Raw genomic sequence first — 23,672 nt, forward strand, 5'->3', positions numbered from 1 at the left:
ACATTGTTGCTTTTTAATGCCATTTTTATATTGTTAAGCACTTTGTGCAGCATCGGCTGTTTGAAATGTGCTATATAAATAAACTTGACCTTGACCTTGACCTTGACCTCCCATTGCTAAACCTTTGCCCTGCATACTTCGTGTGTTTAGGTAAGATATATAAAAATGTCTGACCACACTGACAATCTTTACCCCACATTTGGTTGTTGACATCTGGTCAGCATATCCGCAATGAATATGGGCATTGTATTCTTGGTAGAGACCCGCATCATCAGGATGGAAATGCTTGACTCAGAACAACGATTCATTGATTTGCAGCGACCCTTTCTCCCTGACATGGCAAGTGCAACCAAACCAAGCCACAAAATAGCTCCACAAAGCAAAACAGAGCCACAGGGTCAACACCCTGTCAGGATAAAAAGTTCAGGCTTGTCCTAAATCTGTCAACAAACTCAATATAATATTACTCACATGTAAGCTTTCCTTCATTGGCAGAGTTAAATATGTTAAAATTTTAATTGGGAGGGGCTAGGATGGACAAGATTAGAAACGAGTAAATCAAAGGGACGGTTCAGGTTGAGCGTTTTGGAGACAAAAAGAGGCAGGGCTGAGATAATTTGGACATATGCAGAGCAGGGATAGTGGATGTAAAAGATTAGCTAGGCCCTCTAGCGGGTCCATCCCGGCTTCAGTGTGAGGTTATTTTAACCGTGTTTTGAGGCACAGGTGCACTTTCATAAGGTGTTTTAAACAGGGTCTCAGCCAATCAGAAGTGCAGTCTCTTCCTCGCTTTAAGACACCCTCCTCCCTTCCCTGTTGTTGACGTACTGCCGACCCATTTCTTGATTTTTCTCACCCCTCCCTAGGAGCTGCCACATGACCTGTCAAGTAGGAAGTGTTGAAGCTAGCGAGCAGCAGCAGGAACAGCGGCGGCACGAAACGCAACACAGAGGGGTAGCTGTGAAATCTCCCGAGTCTCGTTCTCGACGCTTCTCTCAAGATACGTTTACCCCCTCTCCACCCCTGTTGAAGCAGGCTCAGCAATAAGTTGTCCGCAGTCATGTACGTGAAGGTGATGTTTTTCGCGGTGGCTCTGGCTCTGGCTCTGATTGGCGCGGCAGTCGCGGCAGACTCAGGTAAGTTTTCGCGACCTCTCGTCGCCGAGCTAGTAGCTAGCTACAACCCCGCTCTTTAGCCGGATATCCACCCCCGGGAAACAGATATATCTCCCTGCCCGTTTGGCTCCATTTTCGGTCACCTCCTATTAGTTTAAAAAAAAATGTCCTGCTTTACGTAAAAATAAAATACCACCCCCACCTTATTTCCTTCTAGCAGCTTGTCATCTTTATGTCCACGCTGGCCACTCAGGACTCGAGGACTAGCTAGCGTTTGTTTTTGAGCTCGTTATAGTGGGATTATTTGTGCCATGGTGCGACCTCTGAGAGGAATTGTGACACTCGCTTTAACCCAAACTGTCATATCCATCTGACTGGGTTGTTATGAAATATAAACGGGTTAGTTTAGCCACATTTTAAGATCTTTTTACCAGCTTGCTTTGATGATCTGTGCTTAAAGGATTTAAATGTGTAAATTGGCCACCTTCTGGTGATCTACAGGGAAACTATTGGAAGTTACTTTAAATGACAAATAACCACAACTAAAATCTGATTTCTTTGCAGATGGATGTTCCGAGCTAACTTCATGTGATAAATGTGTGGAAGTCACTGAATGCCACTGGGGTAATTGCTCATGTGAGTACCTGTCTTGTATTTTTGAAGCATGAGAGTAAAGGTTTGTATGTCCAGAAGCCTTGGGGTTTATTGGTTGCATAATTCCCAGTATAGAGAGCAATGATCTCATCCCTGTTTCCCTAAAGCCCAAGCAGCAGCTTAATGTGGTATCACCAGCTGGTGCCAGTGGATCTGAACAGGCTGGTTTTGGGAAGTAAATTATGGATGCAAGCCAAGTTTGGAGCAATGCTCTGCTACTGTTATATTAAATTGATTGTGGGGGATTAATAAGGGCCTTTTTTTTTTTTTTCTCCCTTGGGGCATTTAGGTTTATTTTCAGTTCTGGTTGGGGTTTCGATTCCTTTCATTTCTGTGCTGCTTTTTTTCTATTGTCATAAAGTCAAACCTGCTCTGACGTGTCCCTGATTTATACTCTTTTGCACAGCAGTTAGGAAATATGCTGCCCTAATTTGGAAGTGTGCTGGCTGTGATGTGAAATATGCGTTATTCAGTTACAAGGGTCTGCCATGAATAAAACTACATGACAAATAATTTCCTGGCTAAGTAACGGCTTTTCACTCGGTACATCCTCCCCCTGTGGTTTGGTGTGTTTTGTTTTTAGTTTGTTTTTTTTCCACACTCTTACCAGGAAATAAGGTTACAGGTTTTATGGGCAAAGCAGAGATCAAGGTATTGTGATCTTGTTTTCTAAAAATAAAAGGTCTGTTGCACAAATTGAGTCAGCAGATAGGAGTTAAATTATACAATTAAACTTCTGTCATTTTTGGCTTAAAGCACGCTACTTCTATAATCCTCATGAGTGGTGGAGGCCCACCAGGGGGATATTAACTGTATCACCCTTGAGAACCTTGTTATATATTTGTGCAGTGTCTATGGAAGGAGACACAGCACAGGTCTCTGGTGATTTGTGAAGATGATGATCGGGAGAGGAAGTGAGGGGATGTGTGGCAGGAAGCCTGCAATATCCTTGTGCAGAGGAACTGAAGGAAGGAGCGGATAATGGCAGAAGTGCAGGAAAGAGTGTGGAGATTGGATAAAAGATAAGCTCTCTTCATTATAATTTAAGCCTCAAGTTTGAGACAAAAGTATCTGGTGATCTCAGCCTGGAAATCTTCTGCCTTTAGGCTCGGTTAAAGAACTCTTTGTAATCTCAACTGTATCACAGGTTGGGCCACTGAAGCGAAATGGCAACAGTTAAATTTAATAAGACAGGTGCCTGCGCTTTACCTCTCATGGGAGCTGACCTGTTTGACAGCGTTACTGATGAGAAGCTGTATTCAGATTAGTTGATCCCACACCCTCCTCCTGCTTTCTCTGAAAGCGAAACGATGATGCACACTGCCTGAAGATTTGTTGGGTGGTTAAACAGGAGAGGTGAGATGGCGGTTAGGTGCCTCTTTTCAGAGGACTGGATTGGTAGGTTTCCCAAAGGAGACATATGCCAGGGTTTACAATTTACGCACGGACGGAGAGGAAAACTCACAAGTCACAGACGCCAAAAGCCCAGAATCTTCAGAAAATATATTAAGATAGCCTTGTTGGGTTTCTAGTAATTTTTAGTTTTATTTCACAAATATTTGTGATAGCAGTTGTTTTTTTCCCCCCCACTCTATCCAAATAAGATAAGAACTCTTGAGTCATGTTTTGTCTACTTGGCCTTTTGTAACAGCTCTCAAGCCTGCTGCATTATAAAGTCCTGGTGTAAGCCTACAGCTAAACCTCTCACACAGTCGTGAATGAATCAGCTCTTCGAAGTGAACTAAGCAAAAACCGGAAAGGTCAGCTCTGGACACGTCCAAGTCGGCTTTTGTGAAATGCAGCATAACCACACTGATGTAGCGAGTAACCGCCTCCTACACTGTCATAACTAGATTTATCTTTGGTTTAGGGATTTTGTATAAACAGGTCTTCAGCGTCATTTCCCTGCTGCGTGATATTTAAAAGCTTGAAAGTTTACACGTGTGGACGCACGCTCTGTAGTGCCTTTTAAGTACAGGTTGAGATGAGGCTATTTTCTGTGGTATGCTTGAGGCCCTGTGCGACTTACTTTCACTGACATCAATTTGTGGACGTTACCGGGTGGTGATGATAATGGCACCATTTTGGAAAAAGGCTGAGAGCGTGTCCTACCTTTCACAGCTGGCTGTGAGATAACATCTCTCTGACCTATTTGAGAGTGAAAGGAAGGAGGGGGGGGGAAATGCTCTTCCTTCGTGGTTCAGCATACGTTGCCTGCAGGGTCTGGTCACACACAAGGTGTGAAATACAAGGCGGGCAAATAATTTCGAATTTACTTGCTCGTGGGCTTCTTGAAAATCACAGTTGGTAAGGTAATGAGTCATTTAAGTTTCCAGCCTAAGGTAGCAGGATGTGCGTAAAAACAGGGAAGAGCTGCACATTTGTGTGTTGTGGCACAAGTGACGACTTAACAGAAGAACTACCAAATACGCCAACAATCATTTGAGCAGCACAGTGACACACGCTATGCTGAAACGTTGCATCATGAGCTTGTCAAACCAGTTATTATAATTCAGTAGCTGCTTGGTAGTCGCTTGTGTCCAAGGCGCAAAATGCACAACTTGATACACAAGACCACAAAATAAGCCCTTTGTGGAGTGGAAAATACAGCTACTGAGTCATTTTTGACTTTGTTCAGACAAAGATGCTTTCAGTAAACCGCTTCAGACTCGCCTGCTGTTAAAAGTTGATTTGTCTTTAATTTATGGGCAGCCACCTGGTGAGGGTCATTGGGCTTGGCTGCTCTGGATTATAGTGTAACAAGAAAAGGTGGTGTATGATGACGTTTTACAGCACCAGGTGCAGCGCAGTGAATGGAAACCGTCCCCTTTTATGATGTTCCTGTATTCAGGATGGTAATGTCTCCATATGCTCATAAACCAATGCGAGAGCGATTTCACAAAAAGACGAGCTCAAGGGTAATTGATGGCTTATCCCATCACCAGATGTTACTGCAGCTTATTGTAACAGAGTCCTGACGGTGAAAAGATATTTCCTTTAAAGACTGTGTTAGGAATCAATGTCCTGTAGACAAGTGACAGTAAAGTGCGTGCCTGCTGTTACTCAGTAACTGTTTTTATGTCCTGTAAGATTTCCTGATAAATGAAAGCCCTGCTTGGCTCAGGGGTCAGCAACCTTTGCTATCAAGAGCCAGACTCAAATAAGTACTTATTTATTTAGTCTGTTTTTTATATTGTTGGTATGCTTAACTTGCGTTTTTACTTTCAGCTTTTGATATAGCTTATTTTTTCTTAATAGTAACAGAGCCTTTTAAGTATAAATTAACCTTATTAACATTATTAATAGGTGTAATTTAAATCTTTTACCACATGTGACCATTATGCAGTGGACCATTTATGATTTAGTACGTCATTGTTCAATAATAGAGCTATAATATTGAATACATAAATAAATAGCAGCCTACTGGCTTGAAATGTATTTAAAGTAAACAAAAAAGGAACATTCAGTAGCAAATGGAGCATAGAATAAAGAGAGCAGTGTTGTTGGTAAAAGCAAGCTGATTCACTTCGCTATTTTTCCTCAAGGACATTTATTTACGTTTTCAGGAGGTCTAAGCATTTATGTTTATACATCCATGCTAGTCACCACAACTGAGGTACAGCAGAGCCTTAGTCACTGGAGATGGGACAGTAAGCCGTGTGTTTGCGACTCCTGGTTTCGTCACTGATATTCATGGAATAAATGCACAATTAAAATGATTTTAAGTAAATTTTTTTAATAATAGGGATGTATATAGTGTTTTTTTTCCTCCCCCTTGCACATTATACTTTATTGTATTTAACATATCTGAAAGTGGTGAAAACTGCTCCTCACGATCGAGTTACTCTTTGTATTTTAATTTGAATATTTTATTTACGGTCATGTTTCAGAATGGAAAAACATTGCATTTCTTACATTTGAGAAGCAACAGCCAGCATTTTAACATTCCTGCAAAAAAAATAGCCTTCAAGTAGACCAATCATTCAGCTGGAACACATCATACACTTCAGGAGTTTAATTGAACACCATCAATTAATAATTATTGCCAATTGATCCTTGCAGAATCGTTTCAAAAGCTTTTAGTAAAACGTGGTTCATGCTGAACAGCAGCAGTGAAACTTGCACTGTGAAGCTGGGTGTGGACAGAATGTATAGTCACACGGTGCTGCTGACAGGAGTGACTCATTGTCACGTCACTGTGACACAGGCTGAGCAGTGGAGAAACTCGCACAAATTGACTGAATTTGTGGAATTTCAATTTGCTCCTGTTAATGAAGTCTGTAAAGCAGTGAATCCTGCAGCTTAACTTCTTGTCAGTATTTGGGTCTGGCAAGACTTCATGGAAGGGCAAAGTCCCCTTCTGTCGTGGTTAATAAGTAATGAGATTATTTGCTAAACTATCATACAACTAGATGACCAAAGCCAACAGGCTGGAAAACAGAGGTGAAGTCACCTTAGCTGAAAACAATGAGGGAATATAACTCAATGACTCTACTTTATATTTGAGGGGGAAACTTGTGTCTCCACTTTTTTGACAGCCTTAAACTGTTTTCACAAATTACCCTCCAACAATGTTTGAAGAATTAAGGCGGGGAATTGCACACAAAAGGAAATAATCCACCTCGTACATATTCTCACTAATGGAAAGGCTTCGACTGGTTAAGGCGAGAGATGCTGTCCGAGTAGAGCAAGTAGGAGGGGGAAAAAAACATGATATCCACTCACTAGCTGTGAATTCTGATGGCGATTACAATCTGTAGTCTTCCACGGGCACAATCAGACATTACATGGACTTTGACTGTATGTCTGATCCGATTGAGTCGAGTATTCAGGTACTTGCATGCAGCTCTGCCAAGAAATGTCTGGAAGTTTTTGGGGCTGAAGTCCACTTTAGTTACAGGTTACTTAAAGGTGACTTAAAACACATACGCAAGAGATTAAACCTCAACAAGCCAAAGATGAAATTGCTTCTTATAATTAATTTGCCTTTCTTTATTTCTATTTGTGGGGTTTGTTTATCCCAAAAAAGTGGCAAATTCCCAAGTTACTGCAACCAAAACATTAAGTGAAAACTACAAGTTGGAAAATGAACTGTATGATATGAGAATGCAAAATGGTTTCACGAAGCAAAAATTACACAAAGAATGAAGTAGGAAACAAAGTGAAATTAAATAAAGAACCACAATAAATTTTAAAAAAAGAAGAAGAAAAAAAAAAACAAAAAACCAAGGCTGCCATGTTAGAGAAGGTGCTCCACTGCCTGTCTATTAAGTGGTGCGGGGGGGTCCAGATTACCCTCCCCCTCAGCTTCCACAGTTATTTGGATGCTGGGTTCACAAGCTCGTGGGCAGGTGGAGGAATTCAGACTGCACCAACAGTGATGAAAGAGAATTCCCGATCCATGTGGTATGAATGTATTACACAGTTATAGGATTAATAACAAAAACATTTTAACTGTTTCCTGTTGAAATATCGGGCATTCCACCATATTTAGATTATAAACTGTGCCTGTGTGGGTTTCCTCCAGATAACTCGGCTTCCTTTCACTGTTTCAAGATACTTATTGGGTTAAGAGGTGATTTCAAATTGCCCTGAGTGTGAATGGTCATCGGTCTCTCTGTGTTGGCACTGTAATAGGTACCCTGCCTGTCATCCTGTGACAGCTGGGATAGGCTCAAGCCCTCATGACCTTCAGTTTAAATAAGTGGTGGTGAAATACTTGGAGACAACAGGTGATAAAGATTTTTCTTTACATATCTGTTTTGCTTTATTTTGGATAGCTGGGTTTTTACGCATAGTTAACTGAAGAATCTGAATACTTCTGTGATCCCTGAGAAGGTATCCAATTATCTGAAATAAATACAAAGCAAAAATAAAACAAACTAGTGTGAGACATGCTCAGCTTTAAAGTAAATGAAACGGAAGTGTAATGATGGCGGAGCAGAACATAAAAAGACACCATGACTGCAGGATGTGGGGCTGTGTGAGCAACCGCTCTCGGGGAGATAAGGAATTAGAACTGCTTCACTGCAGATCAAATCGTTGTTTGTATAAATGAGATCGTCATTTGAAGCGTCATCTTAGCACATATGCTTCTTTTCTTTTAGATCAAATATTATTTTAGAGTACACAGAGTGTGTTTTTATTGCTTGTGGCTGCTTTCTGTAATCTGTATGAGTGTAACTTCAGTAATTAACCGTTGCTGACACTAGTTTAACTGCTTGTGCAAATGTAATTAATATAAATCATAAACCAGTCGTTTAAAATATCATGCTTTTCTGTCTTTCAGCAATTTTTGCCTGTTACAATGGGACTCTAAAAGGAAATGACTCCTGCATCAACGCCAGCTGCTCCGGTAGGTTTAAAAGTAAACTGTTATTCTACACACCAGAGTGTAAATTAACATTTTACGTGTATTCTAACATGATGTTTTGGGCCCTAAGAGATTCTGTTTGTCTCACTAACTAAGGTGTTGATTAATGGTCAGTCTGAGTGTCTGAGTCTTTTCCTGTTTTTCCTATTTGTTTGTGTTTGTAACATTAAAAAAATGCTTTTGTAGACTGTTGTGAAATGTCTGAGCGTAACTTTGTTGTTTAAGTGGTTTGTCTTGCTTTCCTCTTTACCTCCTCTTTTGGTGTTGGTTCCCTGTCCATTTTCAGGCTCTGTGAGTACGCCCAGTCCTACAACCCCCCATACTACTGTTGTTCCCACCACCTCTAACAGCAACACCACAGGTAACCATTCCCTGAAATCCTCAGCTTTTCCCTCCTGTTGTCTGTGCTCGAGCAGGGCGATATAACCAAAAATATTTATCACGATATACATTTGAAAATTTGCGATAACGATATAACTGACGATATAACTCACACTAGACAAAATACTTTACAACTCCACAACTTTATCAGTGCAAAAAAAAAAAAACCCATCAATGTATTTTCACTTAAACAACCGCATGTTTTATGTGAATTAATGTTATATAAAAATGTAACAGTGCAAATTCCTTGCTGACAGTTTAACCAAAAAGGCATTTCCAGTGGAAATTGGCCGACATATCCTCAGCATAACCATGTATAATATCCACAAAACCTAAAAAGAGGTTATACACACACAACATATGTTGAAGCACAGTACGTATCACTCCGCCAGGCTCCTGACTACGATAGCCGTAATGCTCCGACAATCCATCAAGCGGTGCGGGTTCATAGCTTAGCAAAGTCGTACTAAAACATTTGACAGATTTTCGAGCGCCGTGTAGCACACAAAATCGTTTCGAGGTCAGTAAACACAACCAGAATTCATACATAAGGCCCATTGGATTATAAGGGGCACTGTTGATTTTCAGAAAAATCAAAGGATTGATTTTAAGTGCCGTATTTTCCAAAAAACACGGTAATAACGACGGCCCGCTAGCATGCTCTACCAAAAATAGTGCTTTGTTGTGTCTGACGGACGAAAGCCAAACCAGTTCCACACCACTGAGGTTGCAGCAGTTTTACAAACCAATTCTGGTTCATCCGTTTCATTCAACCTTTTGCTTTTTCCGACGTGTGCGTATGAAAACAAAGGTACTACGCATGTGCGTTTTACCCATATTCTATCGCGATATTTCATTTTTCTATCGTTGCCCAAAATTATACCAGTATTACCGTGAACAGTATGATATGGCCCAGCCCTAGTCTGTGCTAATGTTGAAGTGGTCTCATTAATAAAAATGTGATCTCTTAAAGTTGTAATACTTAAGAGTTTCATGGAATCAGACACTGGTTTTGATACCTAATGCTGCTGTGTTTTCCAACTAGTGGCTTTTATTGCGACAACTAACAACCGCTTTCCGTTAATACCTACGCGGATCAACTCGACTCCTTACCCATTACGATGAAGTACAAACTGGCTTTTTGTCAGACTTGGGAATTGTTGTGTAAATTTTTTAATTTTTAATTTTCCATTTTCTTTGTTGCCGGTTTTCAAAAATGGCAGTTGTGATTTTTGTAAAGGAGACTCTCTCATGATTCATCAAGTGACACAAATAACTAGCCAATCTGTGGCACGTAGACCCTTGATGTCACATTTTCAGATCCATCGTGAAGAGAGCGCTGGACTCAAAACCTATTGATTGGGTTGGCCTTTCCTATAGTTTGTATTGATAATGCTGACTTGTCTGCAAACACTTGCGGTCTCTTGGCCTGTGTGAATGAAGCCTTAGGTGAAAAGTTAGATCAGAGTTACAGGGTACAATCAAACAGACAAGCACATCCCGTTGTGCAGTAGCATGGTTGATTCTGAACACAAGGCTATTGATCAGATTTCTAGAGGAAAAAAACACAAAAAAAAACACAGAATTGAAATTTTTAAATCCTCTTTAAGACTCAAGACGCTTGAGGAAAACATCATACAGAGCAGATAAATTCCTGTTGCGGGAGCTGCTCGGTGTGTGGATCAGTCTATTTTCAGGTCTGCTTAAATTACAGGCACCATACCTCCAATTCCTAGCCAACTTCACTGCCCTCTGCTTCTGTTGTTGTTGTTTGGAAAAGAACTTTCATCATATGAAGCATGAAATCAGATTTCAGTGCATCCAAACTATTAACGTTGTTGGTGTGTGCTGAATAGGCGGAGTCAACATTTAAACTGTGTCAGCTGACGCATGAATTGCTCAGTTCAAGCCTATGACTGATACAAAAATAACAAGGTCATTCCTACAGTGCAGGCACAAACTGAAAACTAAAGTCAGTTTGTCTTTAATGCCAGCTGGTGATTGCTGGTATCATTTATTATTTCTTTAGCATTTTCTTTACCACATCTTATAATTATTTTATTTATATCATATTATATTATATTACATCTCTCAGTGCACTAACCAAACACTCCATCAGATCCATGGGATTTTGAAATACATGCTATTTCCTTGCCCCTTCTCGTCTCTTTTTGCCATCTTCTAGGAAAGAAAAGCTGCTTATCCAGTGTTTACACTCTAGCTAATCAAAGTGTAGCTATAGTGTTAAATCAGGACCAGTGACCAGATCAACCAGAAATTTAAATCTTAAGGATTACAAACTGAAACTTGTCATATAACCTGCTTGTTTTGAGGCTAATAGATGGGTAATTACTGTGATTCTACTACAGAGAATGGAACCAGTACTACTACTCCTACTGCTACCCCCAATCCACCAACGACACACTCAAACTCCTCGAGTACTTCTTCAAGTAAGTCTCAGAAACTATACGATTTTTACGTCTGTCTTGTAATGTACAGAAACATCAGTAACCGATTTCTGAACTTTCATCTCAGCTGTAACTGTCACAACAGTCAGCCCGACAACCGCCCCTCACAAGAACTCGACCTTTGATGCCGCAAGCTTCATCGGTGGGATAGTGCTGGTCCTGGGGCTGCAAGCCGTCATCTTCTTCCTCTACAAATTCTGCAAGTCCAAGGACCGCAACTACCACACCCTTTGAAAAGCTTGCACTTGACCTATCCTCGCCAACTAGACCCTTTCAGAGAAAGCTCCCTGATCAGCACACACTCATCCGCGTGGTCTCAAACAGTGTTTTCAAGCAGGTTAATTTTGTAATCAATCATCTTTGTGGCACTTGTGATTCTAGCCTTCCTTAGTGCTGCTGTTGTAGTCACTATAGAGGAACCCACGCATGCCCGTATGTGTGATAAATCAACAGCCAAACAGATCCTCAGTGACGAGGCATTCAGGCCTTGAGCATATGGATTACATCATCCGGTAGCTGCTCCCACCTCCATCATGCAGTTACTCATTTCTGCAAAGACCATTTCCCAGTGAATCTGAAAGGAAGGGGGTTTGTGTTATTTACAGCCTTCCTCCTGATACCTTCGTCAGTTAAATAGGCCACATAAGAGTTAAAAGAATTAAACATGTATACAAAGCGGCTCAGGAGTCGTACAGCTACAGAGGTCACATTGATTTGGAAACACTGTTTGAGATCACAGCTGCTCTTTAACACGACGACTTTGATGATTCAGTTTTGCTTTTGCCCTGTTAAATTGTGGTTTCCTCCCCTCTGTGCAGCTGTATTATGTATATTTGTTCATAGATGATGTAAAAAGAGGCGGGGATTCTTTTTTTTTTTTTTTTTTAAAAAGGGGATAAAAGCAGAACCAAATCATCCAATGTCGTGAATAAAACAAAATAACAGGCTTATTTATTGATGGGTGTCTCCAGTAATATTTAGGAGTGCTGTGTGTTTTCTCCTGCTGAATCCCACCTTTCCATCCTAATATTCAAGATGTTAAAACACCAACTGCCAGCGGGGCAGCTCAGTGCAATAAATCATGTATCGAGCTCATTTCCCAGCCATTAATCTCCCAAACTTCCTGATCTTAACCGGTGTCAAATTGTCCATGCACGGGTTGCCAACGTGGAGCTGGCTGTTCTATTCTGTGGAGTGATTGAAAGGATCAAAAAATTAATGATGGTAGAATATTTGTTAAAAACGAGAATGGGGAAGTTTTGGGTTTTTGGTGTGTTTTTTTTCTTTCTTTTTTTTTTAATAGTAAGTACATTTCTTGATGTAGACAGTGAAAGCAGTGAAGTGCCTTTAATGTCCTATATGACTTAAAGAGAAGGAGGGGTGAGTGTTTATTAGTTTATAAGAGAGAGAGAGAACTGTATCGCCGCGAGAACCATCGTATTGCAGCTGGACTGAAGAGCCTTTAATGTTGGTGAATACAGTAGATGGTGATAACAGGAGGGCCTGGATCTTTTTTTGGGGGGGTCCACTGTAAGTTAAACAGATATTCAGTGCATGAAACCCACAGTTACTTCAGTGGTGACTTTGTAGAAAGTACTTAAAGGTACTCTAGCATCTAATTTGCCCTCTAAAAGCTCGCAATTCATGTTTTCCAAGTTCAGCCAGGGAGGGGGGTTTTAGAGTGGTGTTGTAAATCGGAGTGAAGAAACGGGAGAATATTGGGCGTGTTTAAAAACTTGAGAATCAGAGAGAGTGAATTGGGGTAAATGTTGGACTGTTTTGACTGTTTTGTTGTTTTTGTCAAATGAGCATCGCACCTCTTGATTTTGGATTTTTGCCATGTTAAGTGAGAGGATTGTGAATGAAGAAACAGCTTGGTGGCTGTGCTTAAAGCTTGTGCCGAGTCCTCTGATTAGCTTGCTGCTAACTGTGATTATTTTCTTATCTCTCTTGTACATAGCCACATCCTGTTTGTTTTTTGTTTTTGTTTTTCTGAGTTGTTGTGGTTGTTGTTGTTGTGTGGGTTTTTTTTCTTTTTTTTTTTTCTTGTAGTTGCTTGTCAGTGTCAGGAATGTTTTCTTTAAATGCCTTTTTTCCCCTCTTGCATGCTGGATGCTTGGAGTTGTTTTTTCCTTCCTTTGCATATGCTCTTAGGGATTTCAGTATACTTTAAAAAAACAAAACAACCCCCCCACCCCCCACTTGATTATTTGTGATTAGCCCATATGCTAGTTGAAAGAATGCCTTGAATCAGTGTGCATCAAGCCAAAGTTCTCAGTTTAGGCATGGAAATTGAGCATTGCACTGACGAGCTTTGTTTTCTATCTTTGCTTTTGTAAATGTTTTCATGGTTTAGCCAAAAAAAATAGAAAAAAATGCTTGTATAAATACTCGTCCTGAAATATTACTAGATAATGAATGAATGATCAGCTTGTTTTTTTTAAGACATTCAGTGGAAATGTTTTCTTCTTATTGTTTGGTTTGGGGTTTTTTTTTGCTTACGTGATTTTTGGATTACACATTTTCTGCTGCTCACCATTAACACGCCTTTAAAACCTACAGTCACCTGATGGCATTAGGCTACAGCCCAAAGACCCATGTGTGGCAGGTAGGCTGCAGAGTTTTTTGCCTTAGCTGCACCCCTTCGTTCACTCTCTGTACGTGGAGTCCCTTCGGCCAATTTAAAGAAACATTTGAGTTTATTCCCAGCTGCTGAGTGGGCTGCTGTGCAACTCTGTTCAGCATGGTCGCTGCGTTTCTTACAAACGGGGCATCAAATGTTGATATCCATGGATAACTGATCTCCATTGTGTTTACTCTGCAACTTCTACAAGATACCTACGCAGTCCCTGCACCTTTTTAAGGAAAAGTGCCTTATTCAGTTGATTTCATAGATATATCTATAGATATATAGTTGTATTGCAAAATGATATGCCACATGTATTAAGTAACGATGGGACTCAGCACTTTCAGGCCCCTGTGAAGTGGTTTTCTGTGTCGTATTCTGCTTAAATGTCTGTTTATGTCACAATCGGCCTTAACTTCTTGATCAAACGAGCAGTGATAAGCATGGTGGGGCGGAAGGGAGAGGTTGACTATGTTCCATTCTTTCAAGCAATGCCATTGAAGCAGCATTTTAAGTATACAGCAGAATCAAAGGTGCTGCTTTAGTGATGTGAATCCTTTACGTTTCAGCTTAATAAAGCACGCATGTGGCCTGGACAGCCTCTCACCCACATATAGAGATAAAATTCACCAGTAAAGTTGCAACCACAGCCACAAACTTCTAGCGTTGTAAAGTCACATTTCCTCCACGCTGCAAATGGTCACATGGTGACTCCACTTTGGTTCTAATTTGCAATTGCTGTATCAGATGACCTTGCTTTCTGTCTTTTGTAAGATTTCAAATTCAAAATCCAAACTCGTTTGGTTGCGGAGTTCTCTCATATCAGTGTTCTGCTCAGAGAGAGAGATGTGTATGTTTTATTTTATTTTTTTCCTCCTTTCTCTCGTGGGTTTATTGCTTTTGTTTGTTTTGTTAAAGGCCATCAGTCTTGTAGGTACAACCTTTGGGCTTTCCCCTCTCACACAGCCATATGTAGACTCCTGCAGGTGCCAGAATGCCTCCTAAAAAGTTTTGTGCTTATTTTGTGCCCTTCTTTTCTCCCACTTCCTCTTAAACTTTGTTTTGTTTTTTTTTCTTTTCTTTTTTTCTTTTTTTTTTTTTTTTTTTTTTTTTGCCTCGTTTCCTAGTGTTGCCTTTAATTTCACAATGTTAAACCAATAAAGTTTGAATATTGTAAAATGAATCACTGCAGCGTAACATTTGCTTGGGAGCTCGTGTTTTACATCAGTGGAAAGATGATACCTGGGCAGGTCTTGTAGAGCTCTTGTCACCATGGTTACAGTTGAAAAGCCATTTAAAAGGTGGTGTAACAGTTTCTGTGTGAGTATAAGTAATACTGGCTCAAATTCAGAAGGACAGATTGTCCTGATAAAGAGGAAGCGAGCATAAATGCAAATAATTTATGCAGAAATTCAACACTAATGGCAAAATTATCAATATATTTTACATTTTCTTTCATAGCTCAAGGAGTGACTCCATATTGTATGGGTTTCCACATTGACAAGTCAAAGATCCTTGATTTGAGCCCAGGAGGAGAACCAAATCCCCTTTTGAGGTTGCTAAATCAAACATGTAGACAGCTGGTGAATAAGGGAGCAGCTGTCACGACCATTTATATTTAAAGAAAACAAAAATGAAACCCAAAAACCTAATTTGATATATGAAACGCATACTAGTTTTATTTATAGCACCAAGACCCAAAAATGATACAGAGAAAACCTCAACAATCGGGCGCTGTTGAGCGAGCACTTGGTGAGAATAGGAAGGAAAAACTTCCTTGTCAGTTCTCCCAACTCTGAATGTTAATTGTTGACTTTAGAAGTGAGCATAACGAAAGCACGAGCCTTATTTCAGTATATATGCTGTATATTTAATCAGGTCTTTGGTTTGTGTGGGTCTCTTTAAATTGACATAGAGGCAAAATGACAAACGCAATAACTTTGCTTATAACAATATCAAGACTTTCTGTCAACATCTAACAGTCTGAACACATTGGTTTCTGTTTAAAGCTTCTGCTAAGGTGAATTAATCCTGCTTGTTTTCCATGGGTGGATAAAGATCTTTACTGAGCGTGTACATATTGAATTTCAGCATTCAGCTTGTTTCTGTTTTGAGAAACTGAGAGTTACGCTGTTACGGCAGTTTTCTATTTTCAGACTTTAAGCGAGGTGATTGAGCACATATCCCAAAATGTTACAATAATCTGGAACCATAAAATTTTTAATTTGTTTGTCTGAGAAACTGTTCCAACTTTCGACCAGCTTCACCTGCTCCTTTAGGTGTGTTGCTCTCTGTTTACTTAAGAGTCCAGTGGAAAAAGTACACTCACTGACACACATGCTTTCTTTGTATTGCCCATACAGGATCCACTCCAATCCACCCTGCCCAATCCCAGCGCTCGATTTTCATTTCCTTGTGTATCAGGGGCTCATGACCTACTGTGAGGCTGATGGGTCATAAAGTGATTATATGGATAAGAAAGCAAAAACAAAATGTGCATAAAGTTCATTCTTTCACTTCTTCAAGACACTAAAATCCTCTTCAGTGAAGCAGCTCAAGGTCAACCCTTAAAAAGTCTTGGCCTCAACACAGATCCCAATGTAGAAAAGTTAGAAAATCACTGTGGACTGTACACAGACAGGAGAAGCAGACTCCAGTGGAGCCATTATCCACAAATGAAGAAAATTTGAAACAGTGGTGAACCTTATCAAGAGTGATCGGTCTACCAAAATTAGTCCAAGACTGCATCACTGACTCATCCAAGGAAGTCACAAAAGAACCCAGAAGAACATCTAAAGTATTGCAGACCTCATTTGCGCAGTTCTAACATTATTCATTATTCAACAGTATGAAAGTGACCGGCAAACATGGCATCCATGGGAGAGTCCAAGTAGAAAACCACTGCTCACACCCAGTTATTAGGTTTAGGGGCAATAACTTTTTCTTTAATAATTTTCACACAGCCAAGTAGGTTTGGACCATTTTTTTTTCTTTAATAAATGAAATCATCATTTAAAAACTGCACTTTGTATTCACCCAGGCTGTCTTTCTTTAACATAAAAACTAGTTTGATCTGAAATATTAAAGCTGTGAAAAACATGCAAAAAAAAAAAAAAACTCCATAGACCTGTGTGTAAATAGTTTTACACTCTTGCAGCTCACTGTCACACTGTCTTTGAACGTATATACAACACAAAGCTGAGGTAACCTTTCTCAAAGTCTCCAAAAATAACCCAGTATGTCATAAAGTATAAAGAATGACTAACACTTGCTTAACGACTGTGTTAACTATTTTTATCATTTCTAACATTGACTGTTTGTGTTTTACAAGCAGCTACAAACCTTTGAAAAAGCAGCAGGTACAAAGTGTACTGCATGTCATGTACCATAACCTGTGAATAAAAACCAATGTTTCACACCACCTCCCACCAGGGCGCACATAGTTTCTCGGGTCATAGGAAAGTTTTGCTTATGTGGTAAAAACCGAAGCTCTGAAGACAATCAGTGAGCATGTGCACACTCAAGACTCACGGTCCGATGGTCTACGCTCTCGAAGAAGCTGTGTGTTTATTTTTGTCGAGCAGATTGTTATTTTTCCAGCGGCCCTGGCAGAGAGGCTGTTCCACAACCAACGCGATAATGGTTTTGGTCAGTTAAAAGCAAAATCAGCAGCCCTATACTTACTCTTTTCAGGGGCAAACACTGTGTTGCTCTATCAGGAACATCTCTGGGCCTTTTACTAGAACGTGGAAAATCCCCCCCACACACTGGGAGATACTACTTTTGGATTTTTCCTCTCTAAAATTTTAAGAAAATACTGCAGTTGGAGCAACTGCTAATCAGACAAACAAGGGTTGTGCAGTCACAAGGTATCAAAGTTGCAGGGTCAGGAGAGTGGGTGGAGCTGCTGCATAAGTGGACATGGGTTGGGTCTCTAGCTAACCTGATTGTTGTGTCCAGTCATGCTGTGTAATCTAATATGGGAGGACAGAGAAACAATGCATTAGGTGTAGTCTCTCCTCTCTTGCAAACACGAGCTCAGTGCATTGTTTAACCATGCAGTGAACTCTGCATCATGCCAAGAATACCAAGACCGAGCAATGTTAGTGACATAATGAAATGAATGCAGTAATAAACAAAAGCAGGTATCTCTTGAAAAAAAAAAAAGTCTTGCAAATGTGCTCATTTCAGATCCATGTGACTGCATTACACATTTAAAGTTACTTTAGAGTAGATCAGAACTTCTATTTGTGTATTAAACTTGATGACAGAATAGCAAAAAATGTTGACTAAGGCCCGATAACGAGGAGATAAGTTGAGGAATGTTATGAGGCAGCTTCACATGTGGTTATTTTCCCCATTATAAGTGGCTGACTCAAATAAACAGCACATGTGTGTGTGCAAAAGGCATGCAGCAAATTTGCCATGTCATCTGACCAGCAAGCACTGGAGAACAGAGCTGTTTCAGCTGTGCAAAAAAAAAAAAAAAAAAAAACAGTATGTGGCAACAAAAAAAATGGGTTTCTCCTACATGCATACAACTAAAAACCCACATCCGTTTGATCTGTGGTCAGGGCTCCATTTATTCAGCTGTTCGACCTGCTGCTGTTCGGGGTGCATTTGATCCCTCTCGATTATACGCAGCGGGGGGACTGGTGCTGCCAGCAACATTACAAAGTTAGAGTTCATTTATCCATCCAATAGCACGACTTGCCAAAGGTGAAAAGCTTCTGATTTAAATATAGAACAGGCTGTGCAGTGCCATCTAGTGGTTGTACGTAAACAGTGACAAACATAAATGTGGAAGAAAAATAAATCTGCAATGTGTAGAAACAATAGCCTTTATTAAAAATAAACAACTATGATTACATAAAAGTTATTTAATCCAGCTCATTAGCTCCTTATGGCACATGACTCATTAACATTACTTTTAAATTGGGTTAAGATCATGGTTCACAAACTACACCCTATGAAGGACAGTGTATGTGCAATACTTTATTTAATAAGCACTGTGTAGAATGCCTTATTTCCTCTCCAATTTGTTACTAAAAATGTCCAGAGGTCGTCTGAAGAGCAGAGAAAAAACAAACAAACAAACAAAAAACCCCACACATCATCCAGCTGTAACATCCAGGTCTGCACGCCGAAGGTCTCACTGAGAAAAATCACGTTTCCCAGGAGAGGTCGTCCTGTTTGAGGCTGTTTCTGAACTTCTGTGTCTCTCTGAGAAGCTGCAGGTTTTTTTGAGTAGTCCTATCTGTCCTTCCCTTCTTTTCAGTCTTAACGGGAGAAGGCGCAGGTGGCTTGATCCCACTCAGCTTTTTGGCTGTGTGCTCCTCAGGAGATGATCGGCACTGGGCTAGTTTTTGGATCTGTGGAGGGAGCAGAAAACATCACACACACTTGGATCTGTCCAGCACAATTATACACTGCAATAAGCTGCTATTACAAGTCGATCCATCCTCTGTTGAAAACAACAGGATTGTTTTTGACCATTTGTGTATAAGTAGACTTTAATTTATTCAAGCATACATTTCTCTTCTGTTTATTAAAATGTCAGAAATAACAGGAGAAGTGTGTAAATTCTTCAGTGAGGTAATACCAGCTCCACTTAACGACATGCAGCTAAAAAACTGCTTTAAATACATAAAAATACTTTTCTAAAAATATCAAATTAATTTGTTTGAAAATCTCAAAATAATCTTATCCATCACTATTTTTAAGTGGATCTAGTGCACTTTTTTTTATTTTTTTATTACTGGACTCTGCTTCATCTTTTGGCTCTTACTCTCACAAGCAGTGACCACAGAGGATGGATGCGCATATTTGTTTTGGCAAAGATTTTTACCCTGGATGCCTTTCCCAAATACAACCTCCCAGAAATCTGTCTCCCCTCCTGGTTTTGAACCAGACATCTTTTGCATGTAATGTGCACATGTTAACCACTACACCATGGAAGAACTGACTTTTACAGACATGGAATTCATTATTTGAAACTTTGCTTGATATAGGCATTCACCATTGACAACTGGTGGGCTGTCAATGGTGAATGCTTACTGCTGTTTTAAAGCACTTTAAAAGATGATTATTTTCAATGCATCAGATCCAGTTTCTCATTGTGTTACTGAAAATTGTTACAAATCTATCCCCTTTAAGTTGTACCAACTTGTAGGTCACATACCATCCTCTGGTGTTTGCGGAGCTTGGTGATCTGAGATCCTTTATCCTCCATCCTGGTGACCAGCAGCTCCAATTCTCTCTGGAGGTCCTGCCTCTGCTCCGGATTTTGAGCTCCGTCGATCTGACGCACCAACTCCTGATGCTCACTGACAAAGGTGACAAATATAAAACAACTTTAATAAAAGGTTCACTAACATGTCCAAAAAACTCTGAATAAAGAACTTAAATTATGTTAAATACGCCTTCATTCCTAATGCAGCTCACTGGTTGGCACTACTCACAAGCTCATCTGTCCCAGCTCGTCCTGCAGAGCCAGGAGCAGGTCGGCGAGTGAGCTTAGCGATGGGTCAACGGGCAGCCTGTTAGGCTTCTCTGATGAATCAGAGGAAGATGAAGAAAAGTCCTTTTGGAGGTTTTTCTTCACTCCGCAGCCAGACCTGTGGAGTGCACTCACTCGCTGGCACAGCTGTGGCTGGTGGTGCTTCATCATGTGAAGGATACTTTGCACGTTGGCATGAACCGAATGGCTTGGGCTCGTCGACTAGAGACGGGAATGAAAAGAATCAAAGTAATAACAAACAACAACAAAAAAGAAGTGCAGAAAATTATAGGTGACTTACTGTTCCTGCAACAAAGGGCATTTTCTTGTGCATCGGGCTCTTTGGTAGCAGTTCGGCAGGTTTAGAGGTTTTCTGAGGAAGAAGACAGCTCTCATCACCTCTACATCCAAAGAAATCTCCTTAAATAAATGCCTAAAATTAATTTTTATATATATCGGTCAAAAAAGTACCCTTATGCTCTTTTTTATTTTCTTCTTTGGCTTTGTCTCTTCAGAAGTTGGCAGAGATGGTCGAAGGCTGACATCAAACTCTCGTTGCAGCTGCAGTAGTAACAGCAAATCAATGCTTCTTAATAGTATTTAGTCAAATTTGCCAATCAGCAGCTTTATTGTTGAATATGTGCTGAAAGTGGTGGCGTGGGCAATTTAAAAAAAAGTTGTGTCTCTAGTTAGCATTTACTTGTTTCTTAACAAGTGCAATCCAAAAACTGACTAACCTCCTCCGCCTTCTCCTGCACGAGTTTACGCTCGTGCTCTTCTTTCAGCAGTTTCTGCTCCAGGATGGAAAGCTTCATCTGAAAATTTATCACAGCGACACACCCTGAAATAATGAACTTTTGGCGATAAGCATTCTGACTAATGAATTAGAGATAAGCAGCATTGGGAAACCTTAGGTTACCTCTGCCAGAGTTTGGGTTCTGCTCAGTTTGAGACACTCTGACTCGAGTTTTTCCAGCTTCTCTCGCTGAATTTGGCTGTTTGAGCTGCTCTTTTGCTCGCTCTGCAAAGAAGCCTTGAGGGGAGTAAAAGTGGCAGGGGGAATATGTGGTTTTTTATGTTACTTACATCCAGAAATGTGAGAAACAAATAGGTGAGGATCATGCTTATAGCTGGGATCTACTTTCAAATGACTTTTTGATTCGTAGTATTCTGAGCTACCTGATTTTCCATTAGAGCGCTCCTCTCCTTTTTGGCATTTTCAACCATTTTCCTCATGTAGTCCAGCTGCTTCTCGAGAACCTTACAGCGAGCTTCTGCAGACTGCAGTTTTGAGTCCAGTTCTGTCATTATAAAGCAGAGAACAAACTAATCAATCAGTTAAATGGAGTTGCCAGATCATAGTGACCCACAGTACCCTGTTTCCTTGTTGCTTTCTATTCTTTGTCACTTACCTCTCCTGGCAGAGTTATCCATCCCAGGCAGGCTGGCTGCTGTCTGACTGTACAATGTTGTAACTTGTGGATGCTTTTGAGCATCATGGGAGAACTGCTGGTAGCTCTTCTCTGCTTGCATCCTTTCCAGCTCCAGCCGCCTAATTTTCTCCTGAAGGGTCTTCAGTGCATCGACCACGGCTGATGAAGAGTAAACAACAATACAAAGACATACTAGGTAACTGTAACAGAAAGCAGTCTGCCCCCTCCCCCCTCAAAAAAAACCAAAAAACCAAAAACTTCCACTGTAAGAGACAAATAGCTCATGATAATGAATGCGTCATACCTTTGCTATCAATATTTGGTCTGCTCTGGGAAACTGAGCTGCTGGCCATGTGTGTGCCCATGCTGATAGACGAGTGTGCATTATGCTCCGGCTCTCGTGAAGGTTTCACTATCCTGTCTGGTGGCTGGTAGTAGCTTCCAATGTAACTGTTCTTGGAAGGTGAGTCTAAAATCTATACACAACAAGAGGAGGTTGTTTTGGAAACAAATTAATATTTTCATTATCAATAAAATGCCAAGTTTGTAAAATTATAGACAAAAAATGTAAGTGTATACGAGTCAGATTTTTAACAATTTTGAACCTTGAGAATAAATTTGAAATGCAGAGACTAAAATCAGCTCCTGATTACCGCACTGTGAAAAAAGAGAAATAATTTTCTTTTGACTAAAACTGGTTTGGATGTGCAGTTTGCAGAAATATTGCAATTTTGCAACAGTGTGCAAATGGTAATAGTTTAATTTTAAATTACAACATTATTCCTAAAGTGCACAGCTCAAAAACAGGGAATACATGATCAACATAGTATAACACAAAGTTAGTTACACTTCACACTTCAGGGAAATTAATCTGTTTGATTAGGAAGGATAAACCATTGCTTTGCTACAAATGAAAGTGACAACAGGTGACTGCCTTCAACATCATAGGTTAAGACTTGACTTCATTCTAAAAATGAGTATTATAGATTATTATAGAGACGAGTTGCTATCCCAAGCGGAGAAGTTCAAGTATCCTGAGGTCTTGTTAAGACTGATTGATGCAGTGTCTGCATCACCGGTCCATTGTGGTAAAGTGAGAGCTGAACATAAAAACAAAGCTATTGATTTACCAGTCAATCTACATCCCCACCCTTACCTATGGTCACGAGCTCTGGATAGTGACCAAAAGATCAGGAGGTACTCAGAATAGAGCCTCATCCACATCGAAATGAGACAGCTTAGGTGGTTCAGAATGCCTTCTGGGAGAAGTTTTCCACGCATGTCCTACTGAAAGTTAAAAGGATGCCCTGGGGTAAGGCCAGGACACGCTAGAGAGATTACATCTCTCAGCTGCCTTGGGAATGTCTCGGTGCTCTCAGGCCTAGATGAGCTGATGAGGAGATGTGGGCTCATCTGCTTAGGCTGCTGCGCCCACGACCCCGTTCCCCCTTCACCATGAACCGTCTCTGTGGTTTTTCGCTTTTCCTCATGCATATATTTGTTTAGTAAACAGTAAATACTGATAAAAACTTTCTGTTTTCGGTGCAATTTCCATGCACTTACCACACAAAGTAAACAGTAACCGAATCAACAAGCGTTAATCGATTACTCAACTGTACCCCAGTACAGCCAGCTTTCTGCAACAAGGAGGCCGTTTGTAGTCCTAAAAGCTCCACAACAGCAAACATAATGTATTTACAAACACCACCCACTGCATGGATCATTGGCTCCTTTAGGTAGATACCCGTAAAACAAACCAAAAAGATGGTTAAGTGGCAACTTGGCGAAAGTAAACAAGGCAGCGCTAACGCGTTAGCCACACCTGCTGCTAATGACTGATTTACGGACATTACCTGATCGTGGTACGTCTCCATTTTGCCCCACAGCAAATAATGAGTGCTTCCAAACTAATCATGCGTCTGTCTTTAACGATCTCAGGCTACTTTTATAAGTTAAAATGACTTGTAAGACACCAGCTAACTGACTCCAGCTGTCCTGTCACCAAGAGACAGTCCGGGCTTTTTAAATTTCCCTCCTCTTTGCCGCCCTCCACACTGTGGTTCCGCCTGCGTACTCTTAGTTCCTCCCTCCCCACCGCCGCAGATTGTTCCAGACTTTTCTCA

General features: G+C 40.5%; 2 protein-coding genes across 4 annotated transcripts; one reads left to right on the forward strand and one right to left on the reverse strand.

Moving 5' to 3' along the window:
* Window positions 1–793: 793 nt before the first annotated feature.
* cd164 (CD164 molecule, sialomucin) lies at window positions 794–12,198 on the forward strand. Of its 2 annotated transcripts, XM_040017790.1 has the most exons (6): window positions 809–1,136; window positions 1,680–1,751; window positions 8,059–8,124; window positions 8,429–8,503; window positions 10,893–10,973; window positions 11,059–12,198. In XM_040017790.1, the coding sequence occupies exons 1-6, from the start codon at window positions 1,061–1,063 to the stop codon at window positions 11,223–11,225; spliced, it is 537 nt and encodes a 178-aa protein (XP_039873724.1). In that variant the 5' UTR covers window positions 809–1,060; the 3' UTR covers window positions 11,226–12,198. The 2 variants fall into 2 exon arrangements, with proteins under 2 accessions (XP_039873725.1, XP_039873724.1); XM_040017791.1 differs by lacking the exon at window positions 8,429–8,503 and having other exon boundaries at window positions 794–1,136.
* A 6,244-nt stretch (window positions 12,199–18,442) lies between these two features.
* On the reverse strand, window positions 18,443–23,608 carry cep57l1 (centrosomal protein 57, like 1). Of its 2 annotated transcripts, none has more exons than XM_040017785.1 (11): window positions 23,403–23,608; window positions 21,854–22,025; window positions 21,529–21,708; window positions 21,296–21,417; window positions 21,036–21,149; window positions 20,854–20,931; window positions 20,588–20,677; window positions 20,418–20,489; window positions 20,079–20,338; window positions 19,799–19,943; window positions 18,443–18,989 (listed from the first exon to the last, which is right to left on the reverse strand). In XM_040017785.1, the coding sequence occupies exons 1-11, from the start codon at window positions 23,421–23,423 to the stop codon at window positions 18,783–18,785; spliced, it is 1,461 nt and encodes a 486-aa protein (XP_039873719.1). In that variant the 5' UTR covers window positions 23,424–23,608; the 3' UTR covers window positions 18,443–18,782. The 2 variants fall into 2 exon arrangements, with proteins under 2 accessions (XP_039873719.1, XP_039873720.1); XM_040017786.1 differs by lacking the exon at window positions 23,403–23,608 and adding an exon at window positions 22,706–22,948.
* Between the last annotated feature and the right edge of the window lie 64 nt (window positions 23,609–23,672).

Source organism: Simochromis diagramma, unplaced genomic scaffold, assembly GCF_900408965.1.
Source record: "Simochromis diagramma unplaced genomic scaffold, fSimDia1.1 OVJJ01000802.1, whole genome shotgun sequence".
Classification (NCBI taxonomy): Eukaryota; Metazoa; Chordata; class Actinopteri; order Cichliformes; family Cichlidae; genus Simochromis; species Simochromis diagramma.